This window comes from Budorcas taxicolor, chromosome 18 (genome assembly GCF_023091745.1).
Source record: "Budorcas taxicolor isolate Tak-1 chromosome 18, Takin1.1, whole genome shotgun sequence".
Lineage (NCBI taxonomy): Eukaryota > Metazoa > Chordata > Mammalia > Artiodactyla > Bovidae > Budorcas > Budorcas taxicolor.
Window position 1 is genome coordinate 67,848,468 of NC_068927.1, and position 21,577 is coordinate 67,870,044.

Here is a 21,577-nt window from a genome sequence, read left to right on the forward strand (position 1 = left end):
TGCTCAGCCCCTCCCCATCCCCACAGACCATGGTGGGAAGCGCAACTGCTGCTATGCACAGATCAGGGCAGAGGCCAGGGGAAGGCCACAGGCTGCAGGGTTGTGGTGGGGGCCGGGGGGGGCTTGGCCTCTGGGCGCAGCTCCCAGACTTCCACCCCCCAGAGCCTGAGGTCTGATTCCCTGCGCAGACCAGCTTCAAGGCCTGTGTCCCCCCTGGACAAAGACATGAGCTGCGATTGAGACAGTCCAGAGTTTCTGAAAAGCTTCAGGAATTGAGATGGGGTAGGAGCGAGTCTTTATAGTCAGTAGTCAGTCAGTCAGTCAACAAACATCGCAGCTACTGCGCACCCGCAATGCATATGCCGGAACAGTGGACAAGTGGGGTTGCTGGAGATAAATGAAGGACCGCCTGAGTCACGAGGCTGAGCCCCTTCGAGGTTGAGATGGGCACTTGGAGGTGAGGAAGCTCAGGAGACTCAGTTCTGCCAGGTGCCGCTTCCTGCCATCTGCAGCCAGCACGGGTGTACAGCTGGTGGTCGCTGCCTCTGCGAAGCCCGCCAAGGAGGCGTCCCCCTCCCAGCTCGGCTCCAGGGTCTAGGCTGGGGGTGTGACTCTTGGCACGTGCTCTCCACGCCGATCGCCGGGGTCACTGAGTGCAGCTGCAGAGTGGACAGGGCACCCATCACGGTGCGGCCCATGCACTCGACTAGAGACCTTAACAGCACAGGCCCTAGCTGAACCAGAAAGGGAGGGAGCTGTCCCCCAGAACCCCTCCCCGATCTCCTCCCGCACGCGGAATGGGACAGGAAACGCGGGCACTAAGGAGAGACACCGGCGGGGGGTGGGGGGGGACCCCGGCAGGGGGTGAAGCGAGGGGTCCCCTCTCGGAGGCTCAGGCCCCAAGCAACCCCGCGGGAGTGTGGGGGTGGCGGACACTCGAGTGGAGCCTGGCCACACGCTCGGGGCCGGGACCACAGAGGAGCGCAGTCGAGACGTCCCGGCACCACTCAGCCGACCCGGCCTGCAACGGGTGCGTGTAGGTGTAGCGATCTCCGCGGGCCAGACTTCTGACCTCACTAGACATGGCGGCGTTGGCCTCAAAGAGACCTCTGCGCCTGTGCAAGTGCCCCTCGACGAGCTTTCAAGGGCTGGAAGTAGGACTTCCGCCAGACTGGCTTTGGGCCCACTTCTGCGAGAACGCATGCGCTTAATATATATATACGTGTTCCGTCTAGCCCTGAGGGCGCGTTTACATGCTCGTTCCGGATTGGTCTATTACCAGGCCGTGTCCGTATGCGCACGCGCCACCTTCGCTGACCCGGAAGTTCTCGCCTCAGTTAAAGGCCTCGGCCCGCGGTGCGCGGCCTCTTCCTGTCTGTGCCTGAGCGGCGCGTGGTCAACGCCGAGCGGTAGAGACTCCTCGGCTGTGTCTTCAGGTGAGGCTGCCGCGGAGTAGGGGGCCTGAGGGGCGATCCTGGGCCTTCCGGAAGCTGTGGGTGCGCCCCGCGCCCGGGGGCTTTGCTCGTGCGGGTGACCGGATGGAGGCGCGGGGAAAGTTACCCTCGCCCTCTCGCTTCAGCCCCGCCGCCGCCGTAGCCTTGCCTCGCGGCGTACTGGAGAAGTTGCTGGCGGTTGCCTTGGTCTCTGCAGTTGTACTTTACGTAATAAAATTCCTTACGTACAAGAATAACACTTTGGAGACGCTTCCTCCTAAATAACAGCCCCTAATGATCCCCGCGGGGTCGGACTCCAACTTTTGTATGGGTAAAACACGGAACTCTTATACTTGACTGATGAGGGAGCGGAGTCGAGAGGAGAGTTGTGGATCTGTAGGTTCACAGAGCTCTGGAAGAACACGGTTGGGGTTTGAATTCTAGCGGATGCAGCGTCAGGGCATTTGGACTCAACCTGCCCATCCCTGGGCCGCCCTGCAACTGTTGAGGGGGTGCCTGTCAGCTCTGGGCCTCAGGATTTCTGGGTAAGAGACAGGTGTGGCTTGCTGACAGATGAGTGGTTTTTCTAGGATTCAACACGGTGGCCCCAGATATTCCCAGCGTTATTTGGTTGCTGGCAATTTCCCACTTTTCAGGGTGTGCTCTAAGCTGGCCTCAGAGTCAGTGATAAGTATACCTGCGCTTTGACGATTTTTATCCCTAGGATGACGGAGTGGGAAACAGCTGCACCTGCAGTAGCAGAGACCCCCGACATCAAGCTCTTTGGAAAGTGGAGCACCGATGACGTGCAGATCAATGACATTTCTCTGCAGGTGTGGAGGGTGTTACGATTATGTTCCCCAGTTGGGGGCGGGGTCACTTGAAACTTGTAGCCTTTCTCCCTAGTAGAGTTGAAGGTGGGACAGGTAAAGGAGGAATTCCTGGACCACCACACCCACCATATCTGTTTTTCTTTGTATCCTGTTAGAGGTTGCTACAGTTTTTCCCAGAAGATGGTTTCTTCCACAGTAATTATCACATCCCACAGGTGGTTTAGTTTTTTGGTGTTGTAGTGAAATAAACAGAAAACTTAGTTTTTAGTTTTATACATTTTGTTTTTTAAAGGTGTTTCTTATTTTACTCAAGTATTGAAAATGGCAAAGGCAATACTATTTCGTTCAGGCTATAACATTTGAATTATATATTTTAGAATTAAATAAAAATGGGCATTATTCATCAAGTTCAGAAGTTGTGCCCTGGAGAGAAGAGTCAAATTACAAAGATTCAAACGCCTGAAAATCTAAACACTTTCCAGTTGTCCCTCAGTGTCTGAGGGCATGTTGGTTCCAGGAGCCCTAAGTTTACCAAAACCCTCAGGTGCTCACGTCCCCCCATGTGCACGAGTATTTTAAGTGTATGAGCCCCAAATTACTATTTTGTGTGAGGAAATCCAGTTGTCCTAGCGCATTTGATTTTTGTCTTTTGGAGTTTCGTGCATCTTAACAAATTTACGCCATGAAATGTTACTTGAGTCTCATTTATATGGTATATGTATGTATCCCGCACCATTTGTTGAAGGGACTATTTATCCCATTGAATAGTCTTGGCACTGTTGTTGAATATCAATTCAGCAAAGATGGAAGGGTTTATTTCTGGATTCTGAACTCTTTCCTTGGTCTCTATGCCTTTTATTTTTTTTGCCAGTATCACAATCTTAATTACTACAGCTTTGTAATAGGTTTTGAAATTGGTAAATGTGAGTTCTCCACTGCAGTGTTGGCCCCCACATTGTTTTACACTTGGGCTCATTAGGACATTTGTGGGGCCTTTATAAAAAGAAATTTATGTTTTGTGACTGCGTTAGTATTGTTTTTCAGGGGCTAAGTCATGTTTGACTCTTTGTGACCCCATGAACTGCAGCATATCAGGCTTCACTGTCTCTCGGAGTTCCCTCAAACTCACGTGCATTGTGATGCCAACCAACCAGCATTACCATTCGTTGCTTCTATTCAATGCAGGGAACCCCGGTTTGATTCCTGCATCGGGAAGATCCGCTGGAGAAGGGATAGGTTACTCACTCCAGTATTCTGGCCTGGAGAAGTCCATGGCGTCACAAAAAGTCCGACACAACTGAGCAACTTTCACTTTTCATGTGTATTACAGTACCTAGGCACTGAGTCCAACAGAAAATTCAAACCTGTTTTTATTCGGAGTGTCTTCTAGAGCTGTTTTATTTCATGGGTTTGTTGGAGGAGGTTTGCAAGCTTAAAATGGCCAGACAGTGAGGGTTTCAGTCTTGGCAGGTCACTTGATGGCCTGTCACATGTGTTTGCCTTTGTTTATTTTTTTCCTTCTTGCTTTTTTTGGTACAAAACTTTACTAACGTAAAAACAATTTTCCACTTTTCCCTGGTGTTCTCCAAGAGGCTGGGGAAGCAGAAGTCAGCATGGTATCAAAGTTCTCACAATCAGACTTCCCTGGTGGTCCAGTGGCTAAGACTCTGCACTCCCAGTGGAGGGCCCAGGTTCAATCCCTGGCCAGGGAACTAGATCCCACATGCTGCAACTATGACCCTGTGCAGCCAAATAAATAAATAGTAAAAAAAAAATTCTCACTACAGAGCTGTATTGGACTCTACCATGGGGCCCAGCAGCTTAACCAAATGCTCGCTGGGGTGTTTGGTATTCACAGTTTTTACAAGTCCCTGCGGGTACACCCCTCTGTATAGTTTTGTTTGTGCAGATGGTTCTCCAGACGAGACTCCAGTCTGTCATGCCTGTGTCGGAATCCTGTATTCTTTCCTGTCAGTCTTTGGTTTTGTAGAAACTCATTGTTTGTATATGTTCTCCTTTGTATGTGGTAGAGTGACTTTTTAATGTAGGGTTCATCCTGGAAATAGGTCAGAAATAGTCCTTTTCAGGTACATGGAGTCCTCTGACTCAGCCCCTCCCCCAGTGATTTAGTGTTTACTAGATATTGTCTTGGGACCTGTATATATTCATAGGCGAGATTGTTGAATGATTTTTTTTAAAACAGTGGTTCTCTGGGATGGATCCCCCATCAGCCCTTAGGGAACACTAGGCAATGTCTGGGCACGTGTTTGGGTGTCAGTGGTGACTGCTACTAAATACCCTACAGTGCACAGGACAGCAAAGAATTATTTGATACAAAATGTCAGTGAAGAGTGAAGGACACTTTTAAAACTGGAGTTGTGAGCTATCATCTCCTTAGTTCTCCACAGCCTTCCTCCCATTATCAGGAAAGTACTCTTCTGGTGACCTTGTGAAGACACTTTGTTGTTCAGTTGCTAACTCTTATCTGACTCTTTGCAGCCCCATGGACTGCAGCACACCAGGCTTCCCTCTCTTTCACTGTGTCCCAGAGTTTGCTCAGATTCATGTCCATTAAGTCGATGATACCATCCAGCTGTCTCATCCTCTATCCTCCCTTTCTCCTCCCGCCTTCAATCTTTCCCAGCATCAGGGTCTTTTCTAATTAGTCAGTTCTTAGCATCAGGTGGCCAAAGGACTGGAGTTTCAGTATCAGTCCTTCCAGTGAAGATTCAGGGTTGATTTCCTTTAGGATTGACCGGTTTGCTCTCCTTGCAGCCCACGGGACTCTCAAGAGTCTTCTCCAGCACCACACAGTTCGAAAGCATCAGTTCTTCAGCGCTCAGCCTTCTTTATGGTCCGACTCTCACATCTGTACATACTGGAAAAACCACAGCTTTTAACTATACAGGCCTTTGTTGGCAAAGTGATGTCTCTTCTTTTTAATACTCTGTCTAGGTTGTCATAGCTTTCCTTCCAAGGGTCACTTGCTTAGATTTTAATTTCTGTGGCAGGCAGGGGCTCACTTCCAAAGCCCCACAGGTGGGTGGGGGCTCCCATAGCGGATGTTGGGTCCCCCTGCTCCCCTTGGATGTCCTTCCTGCTCTTGAGTGAGCTCCCTCCGTCCCCTCTTCCGCTGCCCCAGGATTACATTGCTGTCAAGGAGAAGTACGCCAAGTACCTGCCCCACAGCGCGGGCCGCTATGCGGCCAAGCGCTTCCGCAAGGCGCAGTGCCCCATCGTGGAGCGCCTCACCAACTCCATGATGATGCACGGCCGCAACAATGGCAAGAAGCTCATGACCGTGCGCATCGTCAAGCACGCCTTCGAGATCATCCACCTGCTCACTGGCGAGGTAGGGCCCAGGGCCAGGCGGGGCGCATACCCTGAGGCGCCCGAAGCCAACAGCACCCCCGCCATAGGCATGCCGGGGCCCTCCAGGGACGGGGAGGGACGCGGGCTGGGCGTCAGGCTCATGCGCGTCCCCCTGCGCCCCCCAGAACCCCCTGCAGGTCCTGGTGAACGCCATCATCAACAGCGGCCCCCGGGAGGACTCCACCCGCATTGGGCGAGCTGGAACAGTGAGGCGGCAGGCCGTGGACGTGTCCCCACTGCGCCGTGTGAATCAGGTGGGCTTGGGGCCTTTGGGCACACGTGGGCACCCAGGAACGGCCACCAGGCTGGGTCAGAATGCTGCCTGGGGCAGAGGCTAGCAACTGGGGATGTTCACCTCTGTCTGCATTGTTTTACTTAGTGTCATTTCCTCCAGGAAGCCTCCCAGGGTTCCCACCCCGCAGAGTGCATCCGTGCCCCGGCCCTCTTCTGGTCACCGTGTGGCTGAAGCGCCCGTTGTGTTTGGGTGTCTGTTTTTATGTCGTTTTCTATTTTCTTGGCCCGTGTGAGAGCCCACCCATTGCGGGTGTTCTGACTGTTTTTCTGTTACCACTTCAGCGGGTGTCTTCAGTCTAGTTTGTCCCCACCGTCACCTGCAAGGAATTTAACAGCAATCTGTTTACGTTGCATCACCGGTCCAATTTGTGGAGCTGTCCCCAGCACACCCTTTGTAGTTGTTTGTTTCCAGTCAAGGCTTCCGGGCCAGGAGCACACATTGCTTTCCCCGTCTCAGCCGGTTTAAATCTGCTGCCATCAGGGACCCAGGCCTCAGCCTTTGACACCCTTTTCTGTGGCCCTCTCTCTGATCCCAGCCCTAGCGGCCTGCTCTGGGCAGCACCATGGGCTCCCACTACCGTGCTTGGTGGGCCTGCGGGTGGCAAGGTGGTTGGCAGGGTGTGTTAGGGGGCCCGGTACCCAAGAACTGTGGGCCCTCCTGGTGTGGGGGCACCTTTTCAGCTGGCCCCTGCCCCTAGGCCATCTGGCTGCTGTGCACCGGCGCCCGGGAGGCCGCCTTCCGGAATATCAAGACCATTGCCGAGTGCCTGGCGGATGAACTCATCAACGCAGCTAAGGTGGGCGAGGACGCTGCAGGGGGCGGGGCGGGGGGGGGTGGGTGGTCCAAGGGGAAGGGGGTCCGTGTTGAGCCAAGCGTCTCTCCCTTCAGGGCTCTTCCAACTCCTACGCCATCAAGAAGAAGGACGAGCTGGAGCGCGTGGCCAAGTCCAACCGCTGATCGCTGGCTGCGGCCACAATAAACTTGTTCGCCCTGTGGGGTGGCCCCTTCTCCCGTGTCTGTCCTTGGCGGGGGCTGAGTGGGAGCTGAGGGTGAGGGGCGGGCTGAGCCTGGTGTCTGAGGAGTTGGCCCATTCATTCCTGGCGTGTCTTCAGCCTGTGGGGACCTGGATTCACCAGGGAGGACTCAGCTCGGGAAGCATCGCTGACTCAGAAACCGCGGCACCCTGGGCTGCAGGCCTGGCTGCCTGGACCGTCCCGGCAGGTGTCGGAAATGAGAGGGGTGGGGTTGTCCTGGCAGAGATGGCACTGGGCGGGCACTTGGGAGGTGCCCCCCACCCTGAGAGTTGCCAGGGAGCAGCCAGGGTCAGGGCCTGGGTCCTGGGCTACAACAGTGTCTCCCTGTGTCTGCTGGCCGCACGGCAGTGACCCAGTCCAGTGCACTGTGGGGTCTGCCCGCCTTCAACCCCCAGGACCTCAGAAGGTGGCTCTGGGTATGCTGTCCCCCACCCAGGTCTCCCCCCATGGACTCACTGGTACCCCTGATAGCTGTCATCCCACAGTGACTGGGTGGAAGGTTCAGGAGCTGGGGAAGGCTGGAGGTGGCAGGGGTCCTCCCTCCCAGGCCCTGGACTGTCATACCCTTGTCAACCTGTGCCTCCAGCCTCCCGCGACACTCCGCTGAGGTCAGGCTTGTGCGCTCAGTCCTGTCGGGACCTTCCTGGGGGCGGTCGGACAGGTCCGGTGGGAACCTGGAGGGCGCCGCCCACGGGGCGGGGCGAGCAATGTCCACCTGCAGGCAGGTCTAGGGATGGGGTCAGAACCCGCGCTGAAGTGTCAGCCCGAGGGTGGAGGCGCCACCAGGTAGGCAGGAAGAGGCTGCTGGGGTCTGCGCTCGGGGAACCTCCTGGCCTGGTGGGCTGCCGGCCCGACGTCCTGAGGCTCGGGGCCTCTCCCTCCCTCCTCCCTTGATCTGTAGTCCCCCCCACCCCGGGTCTATCTCTGCCCAGCTCTCCTGGGAGCCCGTCGGGTCTTTTCCGAAGTCCCTCAGGTCCACTTTGCTCGCGCCTGGGGGTCCCCAAGTCTGGCTCTGAGGCCGCGGTGCTCAGCCTCTAGACCTCAGCCGCCCGCCGGCGGCCTCGGGTCCACATCCCCCGCCGCTCCCCGCACCCTCCTCCCGGCTCTGATCCTCTTGCCACCCTTCCCCGTGTCGGTGGTCCCTCCAGAGCCAGGCCGCTGACCGCCTCTCCCCGCAGGCCGGCCCGGATGCCCTGCCCTCGGCCGCCCTGGCTCCGCCGCCCGCGGGCCCCCCGGGGCTCGGGCCCCAGCACCCCGGGCTCGGCGTGCACCCCGCGCTCCCCCGGCAGGGGGCAGGATGAGGACGAGGGCGGCGAGGAGGAAGCGGACGGCAGCCCGGGCCCCATGCTGGCCCCCGCCTCCCCGGTGGAGTGCCTCATCTGCGTGTCGCCCTTCGACGGCGTGTTCAAGCTGCCCAAGAGCCTGGACTGCGGCCACGTCTTCTGCCTCGAGTGCCTGGCGCGCCTGTCGCTGGCCACGGCGGGCGGCGGCGCGGCGGTGGCCTGCCCGGTGTGCCGCGCGCCCACGCGCCTGGCCCCGCGCCGCGGGCTCCCCGCGCTGCCCACGCAGCTCCGCCTGCTGCCCGGCCCCGCGCGCGCCCCGCCGGCGCCCCCGGGCTCCGTGCGCTTCGACCGCCGGCGCGGCCTGCTCTACCTGCGGCCGCCGCCGCCCGGGCCCGGGCCGCGCAAGGCCCGCGCGCCGCCGCCGCCGCCGCCGCTGCGCCTCGGCCGCCCGCTGTCGCGCCGCCTGTCGCTGGCGCGCTCGGCCTGGCTCTTCCACGCGGCCGTCGTCCTGGCCGTGCTGGTGGCCGCGGGGCTCGTGGTTTCGGGCGTCTACATCTTCTTCCTCATCCCGCGCGCCACCACCTCCCACCCCGCGCGGCCCCAGCTCGTGGCGCTCGCTCCGGCGCCCGGCCTCTCCTGGTTCCCGCCTCGGCCCACCGCCCAGGCGCTCCGGACCCCCGGCTGGACGCCGCTCCCCGCGGCCCCCGACCCGGACTCGAGTCCTGACCCGGACGCTGCCCCATCGGGGGTTTCGGAGGACGCGCCGGAGCCCGAGGGGCTCCCCAAGGACACAGAGACACTTGCTGGGCCCTGGGAGCGCGCGCGGGGGGCGGAGGCTGGCCCTGACCGGACTCCGCGGGCACGGGGCGTGGGGACCCGGGGGTAGTCCCGAGGCTCCCCCTGATCCCCGCAGAGACCTTGGCGGGCGCGGGGCAAGGGCGCCCTGCTCCAGCGAGGCCCAGTGGCTCATTCCGGGCGTGCTCAGGAGGCAGGGACCCTCCCAAAGAGCAGCCCTGACTGCAGTCCCCGTGGGCCACTGCTGGAGGAGCCCCGTGGGTGTCGAGGCCCCGCGGGGAGGCAGAAAGGGCCAGGGGTGCCCTTGGTCCCCATCTCTCCTGGGACTCCAGTCCCCTGGGCAGCATCCCGTAGGGCCCCGCTAGGGGCACCCCCAACCCTGAGCCTCAGAAGTGTCCCCCGAGTCATCAGCGCCCCAGGAGGATGTTCAGCCCTGGCTGGCACTGGGGCCGCAGTCTCTGATTTGACTCATCCTTTGGGCTTTCGCTGGGTCCCTGGCCACGTCTGTGAGTGGCTGGGACCAACCACCCTGCTCCTCCCTGGGCTGGGGAGTTTGTTTTCCACTCTCCTGCCTGCAGGCTGGGCCTGGGTGGGATCCAGCCGTCTCCATGCAGGGCCTGCGTGGCGGCCTTGCGCACCTGGCTGGAGCTGGGGCTGGGGCTGGGGCTGGGGCTGGGGCCCGCCCGGGAGGGGCCCAGGCCTCCCAGATGGGCTCCCATCTGGGCTCTCGCTCCCGCTGTGGGGGGTGGCTTCTGGAGTTCTCTGGAAGCCTCCTCTTGTGAGGGCAGCTGTGGTCTGGCTCAGAGCGGCCAAGGTTGCCTCCAGGTCAGGCCGTGTCGGTGGGGATCTCTCCCGACATTCCTGGCCTGCCCCAAGAGTTCCTAGCCCCTCTCCCCACCATGAGCCCCCATCACCTGCATCTCCACCCGCCGAATGCTCAGGGTCAGTCTCTGCCCTCCTCCAGGACTCCTTCAGCACCTCGTCAGCACAGAGGGCAAGGGGCCTCCGCCCTCCCTGTGGACGGCAGCTTGCAGGGAGGGGGTCCTCCTCCCGGAAGCCTTCCTGAATTATCACAGTGGGGCAGACGGCAGCCCCTCGCCACACAAACTGGACCAGGGCCTTCTGTCTCCCCCGCAGGCCCTGGGGCCCCTGTCTGCCTCACATCACCCAGCGCTGGCATGCTGTGCGGCAGAGTGGCGTCCAGCATTTTCCAGGGAGAAATGTCACTTCTTTGCGGATGGGGACGCCTGGTTGATTGTTTACATGTATGTCCTCAGGACCTGGCACACAACGGGTTCCGAATAGCTCTGTAGGGAGGGACAGCCCTGCAGGGACTGCTGCGGGCACCTCGGTTCACCCGGCTCTGGGCATCCTCACCCAGGCATGTCAGCAGAGCTGCTTCCGATGGGATCTGCTGCTTCATCTGAGGGAGTGTCTCCCTGGACCAGTTCCTGTCCAACATCTGGGCCAATGAGGCCTGCAGGGGCCTGGGCCAGGGTGTTGCGTCACAGAGCAGGCCCAGCAGGCCCACAGGGAGGAGACTGGTCAGGCAGGAGCAGGGCTGACTGGTGGTCTGTATAGGTTTGCCCAGCTGCTGCAACAAATCACCACTGACTCAGTTCCTTCCAACAGCACATGGTAGTTCCCTTCCTCACTTTCCTGCTGCACTCTTCCTGAAAAGGGCACCAGGATTGCAGTGAGCCCACCCGGATAGTCGAGGACATCTCCAGCTCCATACCCTTCATTTCATCACCCCTGTAAAGTCCATCTTTACTGTGAAGTAACAGATTCACATTCTAGGTACTCGGGGGGCCATTATTCAGCTTTCATAGGGTCTCAAATGTCAACCTCCTCATCCCTCACCTCCTCCACTACAGGCTGGGAAGAGTTGAGGTGAGGGCATAGAATGAGCAGAAATGGGCCCGGCCGCGGGGGTGCTCAGAAAGGGGTCCTTGGCTGTCAGGTGCACAGAAGAGAAAGAGATGATGCTTTCTGCCTGAAGGTGCTCAAGGAAGGCTGCCTGGCGAATAGTACCTTCAAGAATGCTCAGGGGAGGGGACTTCCCTGCTGGTCCGATGGTTAAGACTCTCAGCTCCCAATGCAGGGGGCCCAAGTTCGATCCCTGGTCAGGGAACTAGATCCCACATGCTGCAACTAAGACCTGGTGCAGCCAAATAAATGAATAAATATATATATAAAAAAAAGAATGCTCAGGGGAGCGTCATCTGGCACTGAGGCAGGGGGACCTGAGGGAGGGAGCTGGTGGCTTAGGGCAGCTGGCAGGGCTGGCTCCTCCTTGTGAAGCAGAGCAGGACCCTGCTCCCAGACCTTGTTATCTGCCTGCCCTTTGCCTGTGGATAAGTCTAGTCCAAGAAGAAATTTGATCAGAGAAATGAGAAACAAAGGAAAACAGTCTAAGGAGACTAAATAATAGTAATGCCGTCATTAAGTGTATTCAAGGGCCTCCAGCTCTTTCTCAAGGGCTGTAGACAACATTCTGAGCCATATCCTGTGAGCTGTCTTATAGACACCAGCACACCAGCTGGAGAAGTTGGTCACCAGGTACGTGATGACCAGACTGTACCCAGGGCTTGAGCTGCCACAATTCCGAGAATTGATCACAAAGAATTGGGAACAAGTGCGCCCGGGACAGAATAACTGTACTTAAAACAACCAAGATGATGCTGGTCAGACCACTGATGACCAATTTGAAGCGGACTGTTAGAGATGATGGTGCTGTTTCTGCATGTCGTCCCCCCACCCCGACAACTTTGTCTATAAAAGCTCTCACTGCCTGCTTGTCAGAGGGGGGAGTTGGCCTTTGGACAGATGGCTGCCACCCTCTCCTCCACTTGCCAGCATCTGAAATAAAGCAAACTTTCCTTTCCACCAGCCTGCCCTGCTTATTGGCTTTTGAGCGGTGAGCAGCCAGACACCCCCCACGCACACATTTTGGTGACACTTGTCCTAACCTGCTTCCCCCTCCAAACCGTGGGGAGTGGTTGCTTCTCTACCCTCCCAGATGGGAGCCTGAAACCTCGTTCTCTCTTCCTGTAAAATGCAGCTGATGACAGAGCTCAGGGGTCACTGAGCGGCCCTGATTGCTGATTACTACCTTGATGTGCACACGCCCACTCCTCTTGAACAAAGGGACTGCCTGAAACCACCACCTGGGCCAGGACTGCTGGACACCTGCAGCCTCTGTGGCCACCTGGCGCTGTCCTCTTCAGGCCTGCCCGGGCCCGCCCCATCCCTGCTGGGTGCACCCTCCACGCCTGCCCCAGTCTTGCTCCTCCTCTTAATGGTCCCGATGCCCGTGAACACGGGGTGGAGGGTGATGGTTGGGGGGGGGGCATCTCAATGCCCGGCATGGTGCCAGGAAGACCTGTACCCATCAGACTTTATTCTATCTTCTGTAAAACGGGAGATGGTAAACTTGCAGGAAGAATTTTTCATTTCTCCACAAGTATTTATTGAGTGCCTGCTCTGTACTTCCGGCGCACTGGAGGCGCCATTGGAACTAGGGACATGGCAGGGCAGTTGATGTCCAGAAGGCGAGAGGCAGCCATCAGCTTGGACACACGACCTCTTCCTGCACGCTCACTGGGCCCTCCACTCCCCAAACCTTTCCCAGGCCCTCCCAGGTCTCCTCCCCTTGCAAACAAGGTGCGCAGGATGCTCCACACCACCAGGATCCAGCCAGCCTCTCTTCATGAGGGCCAGGGAGGCCTCTGGCCACACTACACCCATTTCCGGCCATAGGTTAGCCTCTTATGTTGAGGTTGAGGGCACAGGGCGACGGGGGGCCCTCGCTGTACGCTGAGAGCAGAAGTGTCCAGCTTAGAGATGGGAAATCAGGCTGAGGGAAGGACAGGGCATAGACTCTAGCAGGGACCAGAGAGCCTTCCGAAGAACAGCTCCTTTCAAGTCCACTCCCTGGCTCCGGCCAGGAAGAGCCTCGCTCTTCCTTCCTCCTGGGGCCCAGCAGCCGCACCTCTCTCCTCCATAGGCCAGTTTCCCAACCTCTTTACCCTTCCTGCTCGCAAACCTAAGTGGCCACAGGCCTGGAAAAGGTCACTTTTCATTCCAATCCCAAAGAAGGGCAATGCCAAAGAATACTCACACTATTGCACAGTTGCACTCATCTCACATGCTAGCAAAGTAATGCTTAAAATGTTGATTCTTGACCTGCATACAGATTTCTCAGGAGGCAGGTCAGGTGGTCTGGTCCCATCTCTTGAAGAATTTTCCACAGTCTGCAAGCCAGGCTTCAACAGTACATGAACTGAGAACTTCCAGATGTTCAAGCTGGATTTAGAAAAGGCAAAGGAACCAGAGATCAAATTGCCAGCATCCGTTGGATCATAGAAAAAGCAAGAGAATTCCAGAAAAAACATCTACTTCTGCTTCATTGACTACATGAAAGCTTTTGACTGGGTGGATCAAACAGACTGTGGAAAATTCTTCAAGAGATGGGACCAGACCACCTGACCTGCCCCTTGAGAAATCTGTATGCAGGTCAAGAATCAACAGTCAGAACAGGACATGGAACAGACTGGTTCAAAATATGGAAAGGAGTACCTCAGGCTGTATATTGTCACCCTGCTTATTTAACCTATATGCAGAGCACATCATGAGAAATGCCAGGCTGGATGAAGCACAAACACAAGCTGGAATCCAGATTGCCAGAAGAAATATCAATTACCTCAGATATGCAGATGACACCACCATTATGGCAGAAAGCAAAGAAGAACTAAAGAGCCTCTTGATGGAAGTGCAAGAGGAGAGTGGAAAAGTTGGCTTAGAGCTCAACATTCAGAAAACGAAGATCATGGCATCCGGTCCCATCACATCATGGCAAATAGATGGGGACACAGTGGAAATAATGACAGACTTTATTTTCTTTGGCTCCAAAATCACTGCAGATGGTGACTGCAGCCGTGAAATTAGAGGATGCTTGATCCTCGGCAGAAAAGCTATGACCAACCTAGTGAAAGTGGAAGCCGCTCAGTTGTGTCCAAAGCTTTATGACCCCATGGACTGTAGTCCATGGAATTCTCCAGGTCAGAATACTGGAGTGGGTAGCTGTTCCCTTCTCCAGAGGATCTTCGCAACCCAGAGATGGAAGTCTCACTCACTGCAGGCGGATTCTTTACCAGCTGAGCCACCATGACCAACCAAGACAGCATATCGAAAGCAGAGACGTTACTTTGCCGACTAAGGTCCGTCTAGTCAAGGCTATGGCTTTTCCAGTGGTCTTGTATGGATGTGAGAGTTGGACTGTGAAGAAGGCTGAGTGCCGAAGAATTGATGCTTTTGAACTGTGGTGTTGGAGAAGACTCTTAAGAGTCCCTTGGACTGCAAGGAGATCCAACCAGTCCATTCTGAAGGAGATCAGCTCTGAGTGTTCATTGGAAGGACTGATGCTGAAGCTGAAGCTCCAGCACTTTAGCCACCTGATGCGAAGAATGGACTTATTGGAAAAGACCCTGATGCTGGGAAAGACTGAAGGCAGGAGAAGGGGACGATGGAGGACGGTTGGATGGCATCACTCACTTGATGGACCTGAGTTTGAGTTCAGTTCAGTTCAGTCGCTCAGTCATGTTCGACTCCTTGTGACCCCATGAATCGCAGCACCCCAGGCCTCCCTGTTCATCACCAACTCCCGGAGTTCACTCAGACTCACGTCCATCGAGTCCGTGATGCCATCCAGCCATCTCATCCTCTGTCGTCCCCTTCTCCTCCTGCCCCCAGCATCAGAGTCTTTTCCAATGAGTCAACTCTTCGCATGAGGTGGCCAAAGTACTGGAGTTTCAGCTTTAGCAGCATTCCTTCCAAAGAAATCCCAGGGCTGATCTCCTTCAGAATGGACTGGTTGGATCTCCTTGAAGTCCAAGGGACTCTCAAGAGTCTTCTCCAACACCACAGTTCAAAAGCACCAATTCTTTGGCGCTCAGCCTTCTTCACAGTCCAACTCTCACATCCATACATGACCACTGGAAAAACCGTAGCCTTGACTAGACGGACCTTTGTTGGCAAAGTAATGTCTCTGCTTTTGAATATGCTATCTAGAGTGGTCATAACTTTCCTTCCAAGGAGTAAGCGTCTTTTAATTTCATGGCTGCAGTCACCATCTGCAGTGATTTGGGAGCCCCCAGAAAGAAAGTCTGACACTGTTTCCACTGTTTCCCCATCTATTTCCCATGAAGTGATGGGACCAGATGCCATGATCTTCGTTTTCTGAATGTTGAGCTTGAAGCCAACTTTTTCACTCTCCTCTTTCACTTTCATCAAAAGGCTTTTTAGTTCCTCTTCACTTTCTGCTATAAGGGTGGTGTCATCTGCATATCTGAGGTTGTTGATATTTCTCCCGGCAATCTTGATTCCAGCTTGTGCTTCTTCCAGTCCACCGTTTCTCATGATGTACTCTGCATATAAGTTAAATAAGCAGGGTGACAATATACAGCCTTGACGTACTCCTTTTCCTACTTGGAACCAGTCTGTTGTTCCATGTTCAGTTCTAACTGTTGCTTCCTGACCTGCATACAGATTTCTCAAGAGGCAGGTCAGGTGGTCTGGTATTCCCATCTCTCTCAGAATTTTCCACAGTTGATTGTGATCCACACAGTCAAAGGCTTTGGCATAGTCAATAAAGCAGAAATAGATGTTTTTCTGGAACTCTCTTGCTTTTTCCATGATCCAACGCATGTTGGCAATTTGATCTCTGGTTCTTCTGCCTTTTCGAAAACCAGCTTCAACATCAGGAAGTTCACGGTGCACGTATTGCTGAAGCGTGGCTTGGAGAATTTTGAGCATTACTTTCCTAGCATGTGAGATGAGTGCAATTGTGCGGTAGTTTGAGCATTCTTTGGCATTGCCTTTCTTCGGGATTGGAATGAAAACTGACCTTTTCCAGTCCTGTGGCCACTGCTGAGTTTTCCAAATGTGCTGGCATATTGAGTGCAGCACTTTCACAGCATCATCTTTCAGGATTTGAAAGAGCTCATAGGAATGCCATCACCTCCACTAGCTTTGTTCGTAGTGATGCTTTCTAAGACCCACTTGACTTCCCATTCCAGGATGTCTGGCTCTAGGTGAGTGATCACACCATCGTGATTATCCGGGTCGTGAAGATCTTTTTTGTACAGTTCTTCTGTGTATTCTTGCCACCTCTTCTTAATTTCTTCTGCTTCTGTTAGGTCCAGACCATTTCTGTCCTTTATCGAGCCCATCTTTGCATGAAATGTTCTCTTGAGTTTGAGTAAGCTCCGAGAACGGGTGATGGACAGGGAAGCCTGGCGTGCTGCAGTCCTTGGGGTCGCAAAGAGTCGGAAAGGACTGAGCGATGCAACTGAACTGAACCTCAGCGGCGTTCGAGGCGGGGAAAGCTACGGGGGTGTCCGCACCGCGCACCAATCGGAGGCCGCCTTCCGGGCTGGGGGCGTGACCGTCGTTGCCCTGGCACCTTGGCCCGCCTTCGCCGCGCTGCTCCGTGGGACTGCGCGCGCGTCGCAGGCCCCGCGCGGGTGGGAGGCAGGAGACGCCCCCGCGCTGACAGCCGGAGGGGCGCCCGCGCGGCCGTCGCTGGCGGTTTTCCCGCACCCGGCCCCGAGCGCGCCCAGCGCTCAGGAGGGAGAGCCTGCGGGAGGCGGCTGTGCCGTCAGTCAAGGGCGGGAGCCTGAAGCGAAGCTGTCACGACGACCTCCGGAGCGCTTTCGGCAGGCCGGCCGCGGGGCCGCGGGGCCGCTGGAGGAGGCAGCGGTCCGGTTTATCACACCGGGGGCGCTTCCGCTGCGCGCGAGGCTCAGCGCACTGGACAGACTCGTCCCCCGCCTTGCGGTCCTCGGTGCTCAGCTAGTGCTCATCTAATAACTTTTGACGCACACTAATGCGAACCCAGGTAGATTAGGTTACAAAGGAAGAGCGTGACTCAGATGTGCTCTCCGTAACCCTAACCCCAACCCCTGGCCGACCTGGGAAGTGCTGGGACCCTCCGTCCCAAGGGGAAAGCAGGCTCGGATGGGGAGCGTCTCCCCTAGGGACACTCCTTGGCAGGGCAGCTGGGCATGTCCTCCTACGCTGTGGCTTTCTCTGCCCTCTCAGTCTCTGCAGAGGCTGGGGCAGAGGAGCCAGGAGGGGCCTGAGAGCTGCATGCCGCTCACTGGGCATGGGTATTTCCACTCTAGTGGCCATGCTAAACTCCACATGGGATATGGGACTTTTCCAACGAATCTTCCAGAAATTTTCTCGTTTTTAGTTTTAATAATAGGTTTCTTGAAATGTAATCTAAACACATTCATACAATTTGCCCAGAGTCTGCAGTTCATTTTGTTGTTAATATGATCACATAGTTATGCAACCATCACCACTAATTCCAGAACATTTTCAAGAAGCCCCATCCTGATTAAAGTCATGTCCCATTTCTCCTTCCCCTTAATCCCTGGCAACCATGTCTACTGTTTGTCTCTATGGATTTACTATTGTGGGCATTTCATACCAATAAAATCCTACATAAGCAGAAATCCACCCTTTAGAACAGCAGCCTGTGGATTGTTCTTCCCAGCCAGCGGAACCAGCTCAGCCATGCATGTGAACTCTGGAACCAAAGAGATGTGGGTGTGAATCCTGCTTCCATTATAGCCTTGCTCTTGGCCCTGCTGAAACTCACTCTTCACTTGGGGATGGTGGGGGTGGGGTACACTTGGCCTTGGGTGTGCCTGGCTTCACACAGGCTGTGGTCCCTGCTCTCGGGTACTCGTGGGCTGTGAGAGGACTGTGGGCCTCTGCTGGGTCTAAAAAAAAAAAGATTATTTTATTTTTTGGCTGTGTTGGTTCTGCATTGCTGCACGCGGGCTTTCTCTAGTTGTGGTAAGCAGGGGCTACACTTTGCTGTTGTGCGTGGGCTTCTCATTGCGGTGGCTTCTTGATGCAGAGGAAGGCTGTAGGTGCCTGGGCTCAGTAACTGCGGTGCACTTGAGCTTAGCTGCTCTGAGGGACATGCGATCTTCCTGGACTGGGGATGAAACCAGTCTTCCTTGCATTGCAAGGCGGATTCTAAACCATTGCTTCCCAGGTGGCGCTAGTGGCAAAGAACATGCCTGCCAAGGCAAGATCCGTGAGTCAGTCAGTCAGGCAGGCAGTCCAGTAGCTCAGTCGTGTCAGACTCTTTGCTACCCCAAGGACTGCGTCACGCCAGGCTTCCCTGTCCATCACCAACTCCAGGAGCTTGCTCAAACTCATGTCCATCAAATTGGTGATGCCATCCAGCCATCTCATCCTCTGTGTCCCCTTCTCCTCCCACCTTCAGTCCCTCCCAGCATCAGGGTCTCTTCCAGTGAGTCCGTTCTTCGCATGAGGTGGCCAAAGTATTGGAACGTCAGTTTCAGCATCAGTCCTCCCAGTGAACATTCAGGACTGATCTCCTTTAGGACGGATTGGTTGGATCTCCTTGCAGACCAAGGGACTCTGAAGAGTCTTCTCCAACACCAACGTTCAAAAGCATCAATTCTTTGGCGTTCAGCTTTCTTTATAGTCCAACTCTCACATCCATACATGACTACTGGAAAAACCATAGCTTTGACTAGATGGACCTTTGTTGGCAAAGTAATGTCTCTGCTTTTCTAGTATGCTATCTAGCTTGGTCATAGCTTTTCTTCCAAGGAACAAGACTCTTTTAATTTCATGGCAGCAGTCACCATCTGCAGTGATTTTAGAGCCCCCCCAAAATAAGGTCTCTCACTGTTTCCATTGTTTCCCCATCTATTTGCCATAAAGTGATGGGACCAGATGCCACAATCTTAGTTTTCTGAATGTTGAGCTTTAAGCCAACTTTTTCACTCTCCTCTTGCACTTTCATCAAGAGGCTCTTTAGTTTTTCTTCATTTTTTCTGCCATAAAGGTGGTGTCATCTGCGTATCTGAGGTTATTGATATTTCTCCCAGCAATCCTGACTCCAGCATGTGGTGGAAGGAAGAAAGAGAGGAAGAAAAAAACGAAGGAAGAACGCCTTCCTCAGTGATCAATGCAAAAATAGAGGAAAACGCTAGAATGGGAAAGACTAGATACCTCTTCAAGAAAATTAGAGATACCAAGGGAACATTTCATGAAAAGGGCACAATTAGTGACAGAAATCGTATGGGCCAACAGAAGCAGAAGATATTAAAAAGAGGTGGCAAGAATACACAGAAGAACTGTACAAAAAAGATCGTCATGACCCATGTAATGCCAGTGATGTGATCACTCACCTAGAGCCAGATATCCTGGAATGGGAAGTCAAGTGGGCCTTAGGAAGCATTACTATGAAAAAAGCTAGTGGAGGTGATGGAATTCCAGTTGAGCTGTTTCAAATCCTAAAAGATGATGATGTGGAAGTGCTGCACTCAATATGCCAGCACATTTGGAAAACTCAGCAGTGGCCACAGGACTGGAAAAGGTCAGTTTTCATTCCAATCCCGAAGATAAGGCAATGCCAAAGAATGCTCAAACTACCACACAATCGCACTCATCTCACATGCTAGCAAAGTAGTGCGGAAAATTCTCCAAGTCAGGCTTCAATAGTACGTGAACTGACTACATGAACAGTACATGAAACATTCAAGCTGGACTTAGAAAAGGCAGAGGAATCAAAGATCAATTTGCCAACATCTGTTGGATCATCAAGAAAGCAAGAGAGTTCCAGAAAAACATCTACTTCTGATTTATTGATTATGCCAAAGCCTTTGACTGTGTAGATCACAACAAACTGCAAAATTCTGAAAGAGATGGGAATACCAGACCACCTGACCTGCCTCCTGAGAAATCTGTATGCAGGTCAAGAAGCAACAGTTAGAACTGGACATAGGACAACAGACTGGTTCCAAATAGGGAAAAGAGTACATCAAGGCTGTAGATTGTCACCCTGCTTATTTAACTTATATGCAGAGTACATCATGTGAAATGCCGGGCTGAATGAAGCACAAGCTGGAATTAAGATTACCAGGAGAAATATCAATAACCTCAGATATGCAGATAACACCATACTTACCTGTAAGAGACACGGGTTCAATCCCTGGGTTGGGAAGATCCCCTGGAAGAGGACATGGCAAGCCACCCCATATTCTTGCCTGGGGAATCCCATAGACAGAGGAGCCTGGCAGGCTATAATCCATACAGCTGCACAGAGTTGGATGCAACTGAAGCAACTTAGCACGCATGCACAGACCCCCAGGGAAGCTCTGATGTCAATTTTCAAAGGGCAATATCAACTTCCCTGGAGGTCCAGTGGTTAAAACTGGGTGCTGGGAACTAAGATTCCTGCATGCCACGTGGTGCAGCCAAAGAAAGAGAAAACAAGAGATTTGGATATTACACCAAAGAAGATGCACAGATGGCAGAGAGAAGCAGATGAAAATATTCTGAACATCATATGCCATTATGGAATTTCAGATTTAAACAATATCACTACATATCTATTAGAATGGCTAAAATCCAAAATACTGACAAGCTGTACAAGAACTCTACTGCTGTCCAGAATGGAAAATTATATAGCTCTTGGAAGGAAAGTTATGACCAACCTAGATAGATATTGAAAAGCAGAGACATTACTTTGCCAACAAAGGTCCGTCTAGTCAAGGCTATGGTTTTTCCAGTGGTTCGTATGGATGTGAGAGTTGGACTGTGAAGAAAGCTGAGCACCGAAGAATTGATGCTTTTGAACTGTGTTGTTGGAGAAGACTCTTGAGAGTCCCTTGAACTGCAAGGAGATCCAACCAGTCCATTCTAAAGGACATCAGCCCTGGGTGTTCTTTGCAAGGAATGATGCTGAAGCTGAAACTCCAGTACTTTGGCCACCTCATGCGAAGAGTTGACTCATTGGAAGAGACTCTGATGCTGGGAGGGATTGGGGGCAGGAGGAAAAGGGGACGACCGAGGATGAGATGGCTGGATGGCATCACCGACTCGATGAACATTAGTCTGAGTGAACTCTGGGAGTTGGTGATGGACAGGGAGGCCTGGGGTGCTGCAATTCATGGGGTGGCAAAGAGTTGAACAGGACTGAGAGACTGAACTGAACTCAACTAGGAAGACAATTGGTAGTTTCTTATAAATTTAAATACACTCCTATTATGTGATCCATCTACCACACGCCTAGGTATTTACACAAATATATTGAAAATATGTCCACACAGACAGTGGAACAGGAATGTTTATAGCAATTTATCCGTAATTGCTTAGAACTGGAGTCAAACGGATGCTTTTCCATGGGTAAATAAATAAGGAAATTGGTACATTCATACAGTGATTATTTAGCAATAAAAAGAACTGTGCTCTGGAGCCACAAAAAAAGCATGGCGGAATCTTAAATGTGTATTCCTAAGTGAAAAAGTCAGCTGAAAAAGGTACATACTGTATGATTCCAGCTTTATGACATTGTGGGAAAGGTACAACTAGAGAGAGTGAAATAGCGGTTGCCGAGGTCTCAGGGGAAGGGAGGGAGGGGTGAACAGACGGAACCGAGGAGGTTTTTCAGGCAGCAAACTATCCTGTCGTATCC

At 54.0% G+C, this 21,577-nt stretch overlaps 2 protein-coding genes and 1 non-coding gene across 3 annotated transcripts; all 3 read left to right on the forward strand.

The window, feature by feature from the left end:
* Nucleotides 1-1,321: 1,321 nt before the first annotated feature.
* Nucleotides 1,322-6,941, forward strand: RPS5 (ribosomal protein S5). The gene is made up of 6 exons (XM_052655638.1): nucleotides 1,322-1,436; nucleotides 2,158-2,266; nucleotides 5,409-5,618; nucleotides 5,764-5,892; nucleotides 6,631-6,729; nucleotides 6,822-6,941. The coding sequence occupies exons 2-6, from the start codon at nucleotides 2,159-2,161 to the stop codon at nucleotides 6,888-6,890; spliced, it is 615 nt and encodes a 204-aa protein (XP_052511598.1). The 5' UTR covers nucleotides 1,322-1,436; nucleotide 2,158; the 3' UTR covers nucleotides 6,891-6,941.
* TRNAG-CCC (transfer RNA glycine (anticodon CCC)) lies at nucleotides 3,908-3,978 on the forward strand. The gene has a single exon. It is a non-coding gene; the product is annotated as a tRNA-Gly (tRNA).
* A 1,214-nt stretch (nucleotides 6,942-8,155) lies between the features above and the next one.
* Nucleotides 8,156-9,136, forward strand: RNF225 (ring finger protein 225). The gene has a single exon (XM_052655635.1). It carries the CDS (start codon nucleotides 8,156-8,158, stop codon nucleotides 9,134-9,136), a length of 981 nt encoding a protein of 326 aa, XP_052511595.1.
* Nucleotides 9,137-21,577: the final 12,441 nt, after the last annotated feature.

Bases quoted from the DNA above. Each gene is read 5' to 3' on its own strand.
- RPS5 (XM_052655638.1), top strand. From the start codon at position 2,159: ATGACGGAGTGGGAAACAGCTGCACCTGCAGTAGCAGAGACCCCCGAC. The intron at 2,267-5,408 runs GTGTGGAGGGTG...CCGCTGCCCCAG, and splicing joins TCAATGACATTTCTCTGCAG to GATTACATTGCTGTCAAGGA. The intron at 5,619-5,763 runs GTAGGGCCCAGG...TGCGCCCCCCAG, and splicing joins TCCACCTGCTCACTGGCGAG to AACCCCCTGCAGGTCCTGGT.
- RNF225 (XM_052655635.1), top strand. From the start codon at position 8,156: ATGCCCTGCCCTCGGCCGCCCTGGCTCCGCCGCCCGCGGGCCCCCCGG.